The following is a 15,632-nucleotide window of genomic DNA, read 5'->3' on the forward strand; positions in this document are numbered from 1 at the left end:
GTGGTATGTGGAAAATAAATACATTAATAATTGTGTGGATAACCTGGTAGAACTGGATTGAATTGAAAAATAAATCTGAGTAGAGAATTTTTCCGTGGAACCAGCACTTATCACACATTTAGCACACGCCTAGCAATTTGTTAGGCTCTATTCAGAGGCTAAAGAAAAACAAAATGTGACTTCTCTCCTTTAGTTACTAATGAAATCACTGAGTAGACAGATGTGAAATCAAGAACAAGTTAAAGCAGTGTGATTAAATACCAAAATGTAGACACTAAGTACTTTCAGAAATCAAAGAAAGAGCAGTGAATGTAGGGGGCGGCTGGTGGGGTGGAGAGAGGACCCAAGCTGGGTCCTTGAAGGAGTAGAATTTAGAAGGTAGCCCGGGAGACGTTCTGGGCACAGCCTGAGGTCAGAGGCAAGAGTCCTCCCTGCCCAGGGAAGGGTTCTCCTCGAGGCCCTGGGAGGTAAGTGCGTGTGGGCGCAGGTGGGCCCAGGCTGCAGAGAGCTTTGAGCATGCTCAGAGAAACACTTGAACTGAAGTGTTTGGGAGGTATGGGCTGGAGTAGGTTTTTTGAGTTGGTGAAGGGAATGGTGATGTGGTATTTCAGGAAGTTTGAAGATTTAGTGGAAAGGATTAATAAAGAAAGGAGGAAGTGTGAGAAAGCTTATCAGACATACCTGATATGTGTTAGGCACTGTGCTATGTGTTCCGCCACATTGTCTCCTGGAGAGCCTCTGTGCATTACACCAGGTACTGTCAGCTCACACAGGTGCAGAAACCGAGGCCCAGACTGACAGCATGCAAGCCCAGTCCTGTCCGACTTAGAGCCTTCTGTTACCACTGCCTTTTGTTGAAATGTCAGAACCACAGATCTTCCAATTACCCAAGCCTTGTGGGCATGTCTTTTCTCGGAAGTTTAAATCAACAGAAGTCATGTGTGTGTCCCTCTAAGCAGCATATTTCGTGTACTCCAAGGTCTGAGCTAGAACCTCAAAATTGGGATGTGCTGGGTATCTAATACTCCCAAGGATACAGACCCACAAATGTTCTGTGGCTATGGATTAGCCAGACTTATTCTGTTAACCAGACTTATTCTGTTCATTCTACGAGCCAAAGAATACTTAAGAGGCCTTTAAAGATCTACAGCACAAAGCGTTTCGTTTGTTAATTTATCTCGAGCAATCTTGACAGGTAAGTCGTTTGGAAAAATTAGATATTAGCAAGGTAGAGCTAAATAAATGGCTGTTTCTAACCCTGTTCGAGTAGAGCAAGGCACAAACGATGATGCCGTGTTGTCCCTGCTTCATCTCCCCGATGGAGATTGGCCGTCCACCCCAACAGTCGCCAATACTGGAGATCTTTATTATTGATCTCCGGTGTTCTCCTGAGGGAGGTGGGGGCCGCTGGCAGTGGTCTGGAAGAGGAGACAGGAGGCATTAGGGGCCGTTGCGGCTGGTGGCTCTGAGGCACTGCCTGGGTGAGGGACAGGTGTCGGTGCGCTGTGGACACTTGGGAGGGCGGTGATATGGCGGCACTTTTGGAAGTTTCAGACTGTGGAGGAAGTAGACACGTTCTACAGACTCATTCTGATGTGAGCATTGAACAAACTCTGGGGGCAAGAAACTTACTTTAAAATTGATTCTCTTCAGCTTGAGAGAAAAAAGGAAAATTGATGTATGTGTCTATAAGGTTTATAGAGTTTTCAACTAAACAAGCATTTTAAGTGGAAATGACTTCTTAATATTAATATTTTTCTTTAGATTTTTATTCAGAACTCAACAGTCAGAGGTCCTGTATAATGTGAGACAATAATGGTTGGAAAGAGAACTTTTAAAAGGGTAAATAAATGGCCTGGGTTTTTTTGTTCTTCTGATGATACTTAATCAAAGTAACAAGGCCCTCTTTTATTTAGAAAGGGGGGGCAGGTGTTTAATATTAAAGTAATCCTACTTGCCAAGCTGATAGTTATTTATATTGTGTCTCCTTTTTCTTAAGATCCACGGGAGGCCAGACTCCTTTGGTTCATGTGTCCATGGTGGGATGCAGCCAGGCCTTACCTGCCGTTTTCTTTTTTCCTAGTCCCCTTGCCCAAACTCTAAGCCTTAAGAATAGCAGGTGGTTGAGTCAGGCATTTAACAGATGTTGGAATCATACCATCTTATGTTTTATAGCACTTCCTAATGTATTTAATTTCTTAAAAGTACGGCTCCATGTGTGTTATTGCTGATGAGAAGTATGTATGTCTTTGTGCCCTGGTGTGCACGTGAATGTGACAAAATTGTGAACTAAAAAAGTGGTGTTAACAGATCTCATTAGTAATTGCTTCTACAAATTAAGATGTGGCTAATAAGAAAAAGTATAAAAAGTATGCTACATACAATTTAGTGTTTCTTTGTTTATTGTGGTTCTCTGTATGCCTTACAAGTAGAGCCTTCCTAAGAGGAATTTTCATTTGAATACCAGGGCGTAGGGTGTGTGTGGGTGTGTGTTTCTGTGATAAATCCAAATATGGGCTTTTGGATCTTGGAGTTCTTAAAATTTTAAAACAGTGATTTTTTAACCAGTGTGCCGCAAGAATTTTTAAAATATGCAGTACCTGACTGTTTAGTCAGGGATACTGACCTCTTTTTCTCTTAGATTGTCACATTGAAAAAATGATACCAGCTAACACAACAATAGCTGTCTACTGTGAATGAATCAAAATTACACCTATTTTTTTGTCAGATTGGTAAAAAATATATTTTTTGGCATGCCACAGAATTTTAGTAATTACTTTATGTGTCATGAGATGAAAAAGGTTGAAAATCCCTACTCTTAAAAGCTTAGAGATCGACTAATAAGCTCTGTAGTGGGGCTGTGTGTCCTTTGGAAAGGTATGTCAGAAATTTTCAAAATCACTGGAATTCAAGCTGTAACTCTATGACCCAGTGAAAGTTTAGACCAGGTTAGCTATGGGCAGCCAGTCCTCCTGGTTCCCCTTAATGCAATTAAAATAGCTGCTGATGATGTTTCTATCTCTCTCCACCATTCGTTTCTCTTTTCTTGACTATTTACATTTCCCTCTATTTCTGTCTGCCTTTAAAGAGTGTTTATTTTTTAGTAAGTACTCAGTAGCTACTGAATGATGTAGTTATATGGAAACAGTTGGGTTGGCCTGTGGCTGTATTCAGGAATTTGTGTGTTGTTATTTAGTAGCCTGAAAATGCATAATTCTTTGAATATTTTTAAGGTACTCTCCTAAAGATATTTAGCTCGTTCTTTTCTTTCCTGGACCCTGCAAACATCAAAGACACCCAGGAACTTCCAGTCAAGAAGGAGGCACAGGTAAACATAGCTCACCTCCTCACACAACCACAGCAAAAATTACAACTAAACTCCAAAACAACTACCACCCAGAATTATCAGAAAATTGAGCTGTATGGAAGTCCAACAACTGAACAATTAAAGAAGTCCTGTTATCCAGATGGGTAGGAGGGGAGGAAGTGCAGAACAGGCAGCCCCACACCCATGTGTGGCAGACAGAAGTCAGGAGGGATAACTTGGAAGTGAGGGGTCCCAGCGCCACACAAGTCCACCCAGCCTAGGGTTCCAATGTCAGGAGGATAAGTCCCCATGACTTCTGGCTGTGAAAACCAGTGGGTGTTGTAGTGGTGGAAGAAACTGCAAGATTCTCAGGCGTTTCCTCTTAAAAGGCCCATAACGGGCTTAAGACTCACAGAGACTCACTCCCTCTGGGCTCCAGCACCGAGGCAGCAGCTTGTAGGGCACCAGTGGCACACAGGGAGGAAGTGAAGCGTCTGGCATCAGGGCCAGTGCTGGGGGACAGCTTCCTCCCAGACAAAACTGCAGAGGCCAGGCAGTAGCACCTGTCCCCTTTCTGAGCCCTCCCTTACACAAAGCCACAGAGCCATGACACCATAGCTGAGATTTAGATTATCTTAGATAATCTAAGGCTCCTTCCCATCCAATTTACAAATGTGCTTTTCTTTTTTTTTTTTTTTTTAAGATTTTATTTAGAGAGGAAGGGAAGGAGAGAAGGAGAGAAATATCAATGTATGGTTACTTCTCATGAGTCCCCTGCTGGGAACTGGCCTGCAACCCAGGCATGTGCCCTGACTGGGAATTGAACCGGGATCGTGTGGTTCGCAGGCCTGCACTCAGTCCACTGAGCTACACCAGCCAGGGCACAAATGTGCTTTTCTATAATAGGCCATGCTACTAAGACAAGGAATCAAAGCAGCTCTACCTAATACACAGGAACAAACAGAGAGGCTGCCAAAATGTGGAGACAAAGGAATATGGCCCAAATGAAAGAACAGAACTCCAGAAAAACAACTAAACAAAATGGAGATAAGCAACCTATCAGATGCAGAGTTCAAAACACTGGTTATTAGGATGCTCAAGGAACTCACTGGGTCCTTCAACAGCATAAAAAAAAAGACCCAGACAGAAATGAAGGTTACACTAAGTGAAATAAAGAAAAATTTACAGGGAACCAGCACTGGAGTAGATGAAGCCGAGAATCATTTGGAATGTAAGGAAGAAAAAACCATTCAATCAGAAGAGCAAGAAGGAAAAAGAATCCCCCAAAATGAAGGTAGGCTAAGGAGCCTCTGGGACAACTTCACACATACCAGCATTCAAAACCAGAAGTACCAGAAAGAGAAGAGAAAGCAAGAAACTGAAAACTTATTTGAGAAAATAATAAAAGAAAATTTCCCTAATTTGGTGAAGGAAATAGACATACAAGTCAGGAAGCACAGAGATTCCCAAACAAGATGGACACCAAGGGGACCACAACCAGACACATCATAATTAAAATGCCAAAAGTTAAAGAGAAGTGAGAATCTTAAAAGCATCTAGAGAGAAGCAGAGTTACCTACAAAGGCCACAAGACTGTCAGCTGATTTCTCAAAAGAAACTTTGCAGACAAGGAGGGACTGGCAAGAAGTATTCAAAGTGATGAAAAAAGCAAGGACCTACAACCTATATTACTCTATCCAGAAAAGCTATCCATTAGAATCAAAGTACAGATAAAGTGCTGCCCAGACCAGGTAAAGCTAAAGGAGTTCATCATCACCAAGCCAGTATTATATGAAATATTAAAGGGACTTATTTAAGAAAAAAGATGATCAAAACTATGCACATTAAAATGCCAATAAATTCACAATTATCAACAACTGAATCTAAAAAACAAACTAAGCAAACAAGCAGAGGAGAAATGGAATTATAGCTATTGAGATTGTTTGGAGGGTTATTGTTGGGAGGGGTAGGGAGAGAATGAGGGAAAAGATACAGGGAGTAAGAAGCATAAATGGTAAGCATGAAAGAGACAGGGAGGTTAAGAATAGTATAGGAAAAGAGAAGCCAAATAACTTACAATGCACAACCCATGGACATACACTAAGGGGGGATTGCTGGAGGGAATGGGGGTACCAGGTGGATGGGAGCAAAGGGGTAAAATTGGGACAAGTGTAATAGCATAATCAATAAAATGTATTTCAAAAATTGGAAGAGGATACACCAAAAAAAGTCAGCCGTACATTATTGTGTTAGGGAGTGTAGGATGCTCGTCAATCCCATCATGTGCTTGTGCTTAACCTGTTTTATATTAATTCAGTAACATTTTTCCAATTTCAGGTTTTGTGACGGGGGCTAAGAATACCATTTGTCCCAACCCTTGGGTCCATTTGTCTTTCTTCTTTCCTTGGGGTTCCACTTCAGATTCTGCCTCTTCACTCCGGTGATTAAAATTGACTTGTGCCCATTTTTTGCATTTGATTTTTTTGACACTCCCCCATTTAGTTCCTCCTTTTAAAATAACAGACAGTTTCTGTCTCCTTTCGTTACTGTGTATAAATCTACAACCTTCTGAAGTAAGTCATGCTTGGAGATTCTTCCATCCATCTCTTCCCCAAGGAGCTTTGTTGCTCCTGTTCTGGCAGTTTGGTGCTTAACACGAAGCTCTTTGTGTTGGTGGTGGTGGTGGTGGTGTTCTCTAAGGTATCGTCTATATGCTTTCTTTAGAGTGACACACACTTTCTTTCCCTGTGGTGGGGGATCACTTAGGGAAACGATTTGAATTAGAATCTAGGCCCAAACGTTTGCTGCAAATAATCAATCCATAAAGAAAACTAGGTTTTACACCAGACACTCTCAGTCTCCTGTCCCCTTGCTCACAGGAAAGAGTCGGGAAGGAGCAACTAATAGGCCTGGCCTGGGCCAAACTAATTATCACACGTTGACAGAGGCAGGTGATTGAAATCTAGGTGAAAGGTGAGTGGCATACATTCAACTCATTATATAAATTTTGGCATATGGTCAGCAATGATTATATATATTCTTGGAATATGTGTGTTGAAGGAAAGGTCCGTAGTACAGATCTGTTAGTATAGTATAGATCAGAAACAGCACACAGTGAGTTTCTGATAAGTGCAAAACATTAAAGGGGATTGAGCTCAAAATACAAATCTTTTCAATTTCCATGCTTCTGTTTTCTGTGTTCTTAAAGACTAGGTACGTTAATGGTAGGTCATCTTGCTATGAATTAATGACACATTGATTGGGCAAGAACTTTCAGGAATTTGTAAAGGGAGGTCACTAAGGCCCTTTCTGTTTTGGAGAATGTATGTGTGTGTTTGTGTGAAGGGAGGGGGGAGGGGCCACAAAAACCTTTGGGTGAGAGTGGAAATACAGCGTTGTCATGTATGTGAGGAAACCTTTGTACTGTTTGCATAACAAGTCTAGAACATGAGAACCATCCTTGGGAAATGGCCTCGTTAATTCAAGAGTCTGCCTTGTCAAATTGTCTCATGTGTAAGATTATTTGACTTAACTCATAGAGTCAACTCATGCTTAAATACATGCTGGACCATTGAACCTTGCCCGATTGGTTGTTCTTCCAGTAAGAAAATATCGTAACCCTGAACGTTTCCCTCACGAAGATAGTCTAGGAGAAAGGCTTGGCTCCAGCAGAGTTTCCACCCAGCCCACCAATCATCCTTCCCAGTTGTGAAGAAGTGCCAAAAAGCTGGGCAGACTCCCCTTTTAATGGAAAAGCCCAACTAGGGAGCCAGATCAGCTGTTAAAATTACAGGGTGACAGCACACATCTTGGGTTTCTATTTGCAGTCTTCCCACTACTAGTGTTAAGCTTAAAAATCACAGGTAATCACTGTCCGAGGCAGGGTTGTGTATCTGCTTGGGTTTTTTGTTATTAGCAGCAGAAACCAACTCATTAACTTAAGCAGAAGGAACTGCGATGGAAAGATATTAGGGAATTGATAAGAAGGCCAAAGGACTAGTCTGGGAAGAGACAGGAAACAAGACGAATCTGAAAGTCCAGGAACTAAGACCTCCCCAGGGTATTTGTAGTAGTTGCTGTCTGGGCAGGAAAAGGTGAGGCCAGCCTTCCCGGCCTCCTGTGTCCCTGATCACGGGAAACCGTGGGGAAGGTGCATCTAACTGGCCCCACTTGGCTCCTGTTACCACCGCACCTTGATGGAGGGAGAGTGGGGTACTCCAGGTCTTACCCAAGAAAGGTCATTCTCCAAAAGGAAATTAGGATGCATTTATTAAAGGTTATGCTAAGTAGCCAAAAGCAGCAGGGGGCCACCACAGGGCAGTGGAAGGGATTGAATGGCAGGAGGAGGCCAGGACTAGTTTTCCTTTGGTAAATGAGAGTTAGAAGCGTGTGTTCATGTGCATGGGCCATGAGGTGTGTCTCTTTCAGGCCCTCTGTATGCCCACCTTACCCCACCCCTTCTTTCTCTCTCTTAGTTTGAGCCCTAGAAGGACAGGCCTGTTGTAATGTTGATTTGTACCCATGTGGATACATGTATGTCAGAGGTGTTGGTGATGGAGCAGTTAGTTATATGTTGATCAATTCTGAGCAATTTATCTTTCCGTGAGGCCCTCTTCCTTGACTGACTCAGTGTTTCCCATTGGCCTTGTGGCACGGTTTAGTTAACCTGCCACAGTTAACCTGCTCTGCCCCTCACCGCCCAGTGAGGGAGGGTTTTGTGTGTCAGGTATGTTCATCAGTAGCCATACTTTTTCCTTTTGGACTTTCTAGATGAGTAAACTCATACCCCAACTTGATTTTGGTTGGTTGTCAGAGTTGATTTATGCACGGAGCACATAGTTGGTAAGTAAACATTGCTTAGTGACTAAAGCTGTACCTTTAAGGGAATATTAATTTACCCTGCCAAACCTTATTGCAGAAATGGCAATAGAATCTGACACCTTCCTCTGTATTCTCCGTCTCAAAAGGAGTGTAGTTTTTCAAAAGGAAATAAATGTTAATATCCTGGAATACAGAGAGGGCATGAATCTTTTTACTTATCTATGAACTTTTACCAACATTTATAGTGTACCTCCTGGGTATAAGAAAATTGATTAAATGCAATTTTTATCAAATTAATTTTTAAATGGTTTAATGACACGCCTATCTTAGTCCCTGCAGAGCTCTAAATTTCTGTAGCTCTTACCATCAACTTCTGAACTGTGAGTCTAATGCTCAGCAAAAACATTCTGGACAATTTATGGAGTGTTGCGAAAACTTAACCCAATGTGTTTCTCTTGCAGCACCCAGTGCTTGATGAGCCGATAGCTGAAGCCGTCTGTGTCATCGCAGACACGGATAAGTGGAGTGTCCAGGTGGCCACAAGCCAGAGGAAAGTGATGGACAGCACGAAGCTAGGCCAGGATGTCTTGGTCTCTAGTCAGGTGTCTAGTTTACTTCAGTCCATTTTACAGCTTTACAAGCTTCACCTCCCTGCTGATTTTGTAAGTATTTGTTCTCTTGTCAGCAAAGAAATAGAGTTAAAAAACACTTTAACTATACTTTGAAGAAGGTGCTCTGAGATACATCTCTCTGTCGTCTAAATAGTGGCAGTGTGGGATGACAAGGAGACTGGTGAACATAACTGGGTTAAAGTCTAGCTTAGCCAATTGGTTGTGTGATGATGGATAAGCCCAGGTGTCTCTGAACCTCAGCGTTCTCATTTGGAAGATGAAGATAATACCTGCTCAACAAGCGTGTTATGAGAATCCTCTGAAAATTAGGGCTAAGGGATTGCTTTTCGAAGCAGAGTTTAAACAGCCAGTATACAGTACTGACCACGGCCTGGGCATTCAAGTCCAGTAGCCTAAAGTCAGACCAAGTCTTAATTATCTGTGTAGCTGGGGAAATAATAGGCCCTAGCTCATTACGAAAATCAGATAATTTACGTAAAGCTCTCAGGATGGTGTTGGTGTTAGAGACACTGAGGAAAGCAGCTATTATTCGTATGATTAATAGTAGTTTCATCAGTAAATATTAATGGTTGTAAAAACTGACGACGCCTTTTCACTGAAACCTTTACTTGGGCTTTAAACAGAAGCTTACTCCTGCACGACATCTCTCTCCGGAGTAAAATGAGAAGAACCTACGGGTTCCCACGACCTAACTTCTCTTCTACATTTGAAGGCAGATTTTCTTTCTAGTAGCAAGTTAGAGCATTCCGATTTTGAGGTGGACATCTCCTTTTCTGTAAGAGAAGGAAGATATATTAGAGTTTTTAGTTTTTTACTGTTATAAGTATTCACCAAACTTTTATATTTTATTCTCTAATTTATAACTCTTACTACTTCTGACATCTTAGTTTTCCAAGCAATAAATTACTATTGCTAATTCTTTTTTACTTCATTTGGATAGAAATATGTTGAACCTCTTCATAATATGAATGACTTAACCTTGTGAAACTAAGATCAGAGGAAATTTCATCTGCAGTTTAAAAATTCTTCGAAAAAATCATTTGAATGAAACGTGATTAAATGCCTATTAGAGCTTTCATTATGAAGGGAGATAGTAGCTATTTAAAGTTTCAGAAGTTAAAAATCAAAGAAATTCATCTCAGGATTAAGATACCAGAAAGGAGAAAGAAGAACTCACAGTTCTATTAAATAAGCAAGCCTTTTTAAAAACAATTCTCAGCACTTTGATTTCAAGAATAGTGTACATTCCATTTAGGCCAACATTCTCTTTGACATTGCAACATACGTTTTCCACAGAGACTGTGAAAAGGCTGCAAATAAACTAACTTAAAACAAAGGAGTCAGTGTAATGTGAATGTTCTTTTTATTATTTTATAACACTCTTATTAAAAAGTTTATATTTACACCACAAGGAACTGAAACTTAACAGGAGAAAGACCCTTTCACAGCTAAACTCTGTTTATTTGGGGGAACCTTTTCACCAGGATTGCTGAACTCCTCCTTGCTGGGATTATCACACTTAGTCACTTACCAGTTGTGTTTCATCCACCCAACGCCAGGCATTTGAAATTTTAAGCCAATGAAAAACTGAAAAGATTACTTTTCTAATGGATAATTTTTCCAAGTCACTGATCAGCCCAGATGGTCAAGATCAGCATTCTCAAATGCATCTGTTAATCTTTTTTACCTTGAAAATAGCAGGCGTCATGGTCTAGAAGAAAATGATGTATGATAGCGTTACCCTTGCCAGAGCCGTCAGGTGTCTTACGGAAGATGCTTGGACAGCTCTGCCTGCCAAACACAAAAGCCTTTGCCGCTGGTGAAAGGCACAGATGGCGACTGTTCTCTAAAAGATGAAGTTGGACACGATTCCAAGGGTAGAGGTGCCCTGAAAGTAATTGTCCTTTATTTATTGTAACTAAAGACCTAGTTAAAATACAGTCCTGAGAGAGAGAGAAAGAACTTCAAAATGTCCTTGTTCCAGTCATTCTACTTCTGGGAATGTGTTGTGCCAAAATAATCTGATATGTAGGGAAAAAAACCATCAACAGAGATATTCTTTACAGAATTATATATAATAACAAAAATGTGAATTGCTATGTTGTTAATAAAATAATGGTAAGTCACAGTCTGGAAAATTATTTAGCCATAAAATTACATTGATAAAGAATTTTTACTAACATGAGGGAAGGATTGTTATAAAGTTTTTTAGAAGCAGGAAATAATTGCACTTATAGAATGATTTCAGCTATATAAAAAACAAATGCTTTTTTGAAAAGACTGGAAGATATATATGAAAATCTTAATAGTCATTGGGAAAGATAAACGTTGTCTACAAAACCCTGTTCTTACACTAGCGATAGGGTTTGAGATGGCTCATAATTTTTAAGTGTATTTTTAAGTGTATTTGATTATAATTGTGAACTTGGAAGTGCATTGAGAGAACTCCAGCTCCTCGAACACTGGCAGAGGCGTGTTCCTGCCCTCACTATGAATGTCATTGGCTTCACAGTGCATCATGCATCTTGAAGACAGACTACAGGAGATGTACCTTAAAAGTAAGATGCTGTCTGAATATCTTCGTGGACACACACGAGTCCATGTGAAAGAATTAGGTGTTGTACTGGGGTGAGTTCTACGATGTGTCGTCATTTCTCCCTGTGATGGGGTTGTCCCTAGCACTGTACCCATTTGGCTTGTGCCACCTAAAACTTGCTGGCCCCAGTGCGCCATCAAAGTGCTCGGGGACCATCAGGTGTGTGCCTCTGCTGCTCCCCAGGGGACAGCGTGTTCTTTGTGTCTGATACCGGAATATCATGCCCGGAAACAAGCACGGGACTTTAAGCTAGTGGTATGTTGGTCTACCTGTGTTATTTTATGTTTGGGAGTGAAGCATTCAGCTTCACTCTGTGTGCCCGTTGCTAGTCATTTCAGTAAGATGGCGAAGGCCCGGGCTATCAGACATGCAGCGGCAGCCTGTGCTCCCCTTCTGCGTCGGGGTGGGGAGGCAGGAAGGGCGTTGGGGGCTTTCGGGGCTGGCTTGCATGGTCCCTGGGTGACGGCACTTCCCTCCCTTTGATGATGAGCCCGGAAGAGGAGACGTGCTTGTGCTACTAATGGTGTGGTGCGGCTTCCTGAGGGTCTTTGCCATGACTTCTCTAGAGAAGAAATCCTGGCTTTGTTTCACTCTGCTAAATACTTCAGCACACTAATAAAGGATCATGGTTGTGGGGACTCGTCCCCCTACTCTGATGATGATTCCCCCAGTTGGGGCAAGAAAATATTACACATGTATTGTCTATTTTTAAATTTCCTATTAAGTCTGCTCATCAAAGTATCAAGACCCAGACCTTTGCATTCTTGTCAGACTCTTCGACTTTCACACCCAGGATAGGACTTACTATGTGGTTTGGCTTCTAGCATTTCCTCTTATAGAATTAACTTACGTGTTTCATTTTCAAAATATTTTCCCCTTTTGAGGCACTTGTTTTTGCAGTTAACTTACGGAGTGTCTCTTTGTTGTGTTTTGTTCTTAGTTTTGGTTTACCAGCCTCATACTTGCATCTTGGTGCATGAGGTTTCCCATTGCCAGATGGGTGCCTTCTATTTCTAGGACTCTTACCTGGTCCCTGACTCCGACACATATCCACCATCCACACTATTAATCCACACTATTATCGTAGGATTTATGTGCACTTCTTAGCTCTGGGACCTCTTAGTCCATTCTTAGTGGGAATCATACCCGGCCTTTCTCCAGCCCCTCCTTCCCATGGTCAGGACCAGCAGCACCAACGGTGCCAGAGAGCCTCTTGTCCACCTAAAATCACATCTCTAGGGAGCATTACTGGAGAAAGCATATAAAAACTCCATGAGGTAATGCCAGCTACCTTTTTACATTTCTTTTTTTTATTTTTTGTGAAATTCAAGGCAAAGATGAGAACATATTTCACAGACAGAAGCAGTCCTTAATTTTTTCAGGACATTTGTCAGCACGTAGTCTGTGACAGTGCTGTACCTGCCTCTGCTTTAAGAAAGGTGGCCACAGTTGTGTCCATCTGACATGTGGTGTCTCTTGATCCACTATCTGCTGGTGTTACTTCACTCTCAGAATGTTGCCACTCAAATGCTTAGTGAGAATCTATGCTGTATAGCCTATTGAACAAGCCCCCAAGGTTTTGGGAGAAATTACCACCTTCATTAATTTCCAAAGAGTGCTTGTAAGTTAGGTGCAGGATCAGTGTGAATGCAGGATGTCGGCTGGAGGAATAAGGAGATAGTGGAGAAAACATGGATGTACAACATAGTGAGGTTGCTCAGGGCACACAGACAAGTTATGAATTTAAACTGGAGGCCCCAGCCATGGGAGGACCTCTCTGTGTCCATACGTGTGCCCCCAGCACACCTGCCTCGTCCCTGTCCTCTGGGCTGGTCCGTTGGAGCTCACATCAGATGGGCAGGTTTATCACCTTTCTGCCTCTTTTGCTTTTTCTCTGGTTTTAAGCAATGATCTAGCAAACTTGGTACCCAGCAATAATACTTAACTGCAAAATTATGCTACTTTAAAGTAATCATCTTTTCTTTTTCAATGTCCAGGATTGAATCAAACGACCTGCCTCTGTTGACAGCTATTGCCAGTACTCATTCTCCTTATGTCGCTCAGATCCTCTTATAAGCTAAAGCTCAGGACAGTTCTTCCTTGGAAGAAACAAAAAACAGATTCTCAACTGAAGGAGAAAGGAATAAACTCTTGTGACATCGAAAGCATAAGAAGAGCAAACAAATAGTCATTCCACCTCTTTGTGTTGTTTTGTTTTGTTGCGTCAAGTGGATGCTTCATTGGAACTTCGGTTTACTTGACATAATGGCGTGTGTGTGTGTTTCATGAACACTGGAGGCCTTTTGTTGCCCACAAATCAGCAGAGTGACCTTTCTGATAGGAGGAAGCATAGCACTACACTAAACACTAAGCCGTCGGTACAGATTGCCTTGTGTGTTCGGACCGAATGACAAGTGACTTTGGAGCAAGAGGCGAACAGTGTACACACCATTCCAGGAGGAAATATTTCAGAGCTTAAGCGTGAGCTCTCCACACTGGAGAAAGCATTATTTTGTTGTTCTAAGAAGACAGTCGGAAAAAGGATTTCAGATTCCAGGGCAAAGTTTGCTTTTTACAAAAGGTGAAGTGAAGAAAGCCACGTTGTGCCGCCTTCAGCTCTGGTGGCTGCAGAAGTGACTGTTGGGAAGAGTGCTTTAGGGACCCACCGTTTCACATCTTGGAGTTTACCTTGTCTCAAGTGTAGCCACAGGTAGTTAGAGGTGGATTGTTGGTGCAATAAACCCAGGAGTCGATGTAGCGTCCTAATCCCATCAAGATGGAGTTAGCAGCAGCAAAGGGGACCGTCTGGTACCATAGGTTTAACCTTGTGCTTTAGAGCTTTCAGTAGCCTCTTTAAGAGAGGCCATTTACCAAAGTTATTTCTATAAATGCAAACATATTTGTTGCTAAATTCTTCCAGCCAAAGCCACTTTCTTCCTGTAATAGTTAATATAAGTGACTATTTGTATTTTAAAAGGCACAGCTGTCCTGGTGGGAAATGAAACCTGCAACAGTTCAGGATGACTGATGAGAGTAATTAGTTTGAACACTTATAAACAATTGATACCTGGTCTAAATTTTTACATTACCATCTCTGTGCCTTCTAACTCCTACTTTGAACACTTATAAACAATTGATACCTGGTCTAAATTTTTACATTACCATCTCTGTGCCTTCTAACTCCTACATAGTTTTCAAAACACTGTTCCGGAAATGAACTTACCCGTAGTATCAAACCTGCCAAAATGAGGAATTATTTGTTAACATAGTTCACTTTTTTAAAAAAAACAAACTTAATTTTCTGTTAATATAAAGGAAACTTAGTTTACTGACCCTGAACTATGATTGTCAGATGATGTACTGGCATCCAGGATAAAGAAAAAGACTAAAAAAATCTATTATTAATGACAGGAGCTAATCTAGTAAAGCAGAACGTTGTTAGCATCTTGATGATCTGAGTACAGCTAATTATAACCAGGCTCCAGTTTTCTTTCACTGTTTTATAAATTAATTTCCGTCCTTTCCATGTGTCCTTTGAACCTAAGAATATGAAGTAACTTCCCTATCAGGGGTGAAAATGACTTTAGATTTTCTATTTGGCAAACTCCTATCCTAAACACCAAGCTACGTATGTTTGTCTCTTCTTCTGCAAATGCAAGTTAGTTATTGTTCGAAAGAGTATAGCAGCCGTACCAATGGGGAGAAGTGGGTGAATTATTTCTTAGGACTAAGTCAGAGCCGATGCCTTCTTTCCTCTCCTTACGATGTGAAGTGTAGACAGGTGCATTAAAACCCTTCAGGCTTTCACTTTTATTTTATGTTTTTCTTAAGTTAAAGCTTTCTATTCTTAGAGTTTTCTTTTCTTCTTCTTCTTTTTTTTTTTTTTTTTGCCTAACATCTGAGTTCAGTGTTCTAAGTTCTCCAGTTTCACGGTAATCACTGCTCGTTGTTACACTGCACAAAGAGCGTGCACCTTACCTGTGGCTCAGCTCACTCACTCGGCACTTCCCTTCATTAAATGTAAATAGGTTGTGATAACTGATGCTCCATCATTTCCCTCTGCACCAATTTAAAGCATTCCCTCCTCTCTTGTTCCCTGGTCCTTGTTTACACGTTTTGGGCACTTTCCCTCATTCACCGCCTTCCAGGGTTTCATAGGAAATAACTAGATACGAAATCAGTTCCATTCTAATGTGGCATGTTGAAAATTAGGCCCACAAAGGGGAAATTTGAGCTTTAAAAGGCCGATTCTTAACTTCATACATGAAATATTTAG

General features: G+C 41.4%; 1 protein-coding gene across 7 annotated transcripts in view; it reads left to right on the top strand.

Annotated features, from left to right (window-relative positions):
• Positions 1-14,464, top strand: part of FNIP2 (folliculin interacting protein 2) — a 118,084-nt gene extending 103,620 nt beyond the window's left edge. For 6 of the 7 annotated variants that reach the window (XM_037058297.1, XM_037058299.1, XM_037058294.1 and 3 more), the window contains 3 exons: positions 8,590-8,790; positions 11,273-11,388; positions 13,354-14,464. In XM_037058297.1, the coding sequence (XP_036914192.1) occupies positions 8,590-8,790; positions 11,273-11,388; positions 13,354-13,432 (396 nt within the window). In that variant the 3' untranslated portion in view covers positions 13,433-14,464. The remainder of the gene's footprint in view (positions 1-8,589; positions 8,791-11,272; positions 11,389-13,353) is intronic. The other variant, XR_005068254.1, reaches the window with a different exon arrangement.
• The last annotated feature ends 1,168 nt before the right edge of the window (positions 14,465-15,632 follow it).

This window comes from Sturnira hondurensis, unplaced genomic scaffold (genome assembly GCF_014824575.4).
Source record: "Sturnira hondurensis isolate 20B ecotype Veracruz unplaced genomic scaffold, ASM1482457v3 Scaffold0010128, whole genome shotgun sequence".
NCBI classification, from domain to species: domain Eukaryota; kingdom Metazoa; phylum Chordata; class Mammalia; order Chiroptera; family Phyllostomidae; genus Sturnira; species Sturnira hondurensis.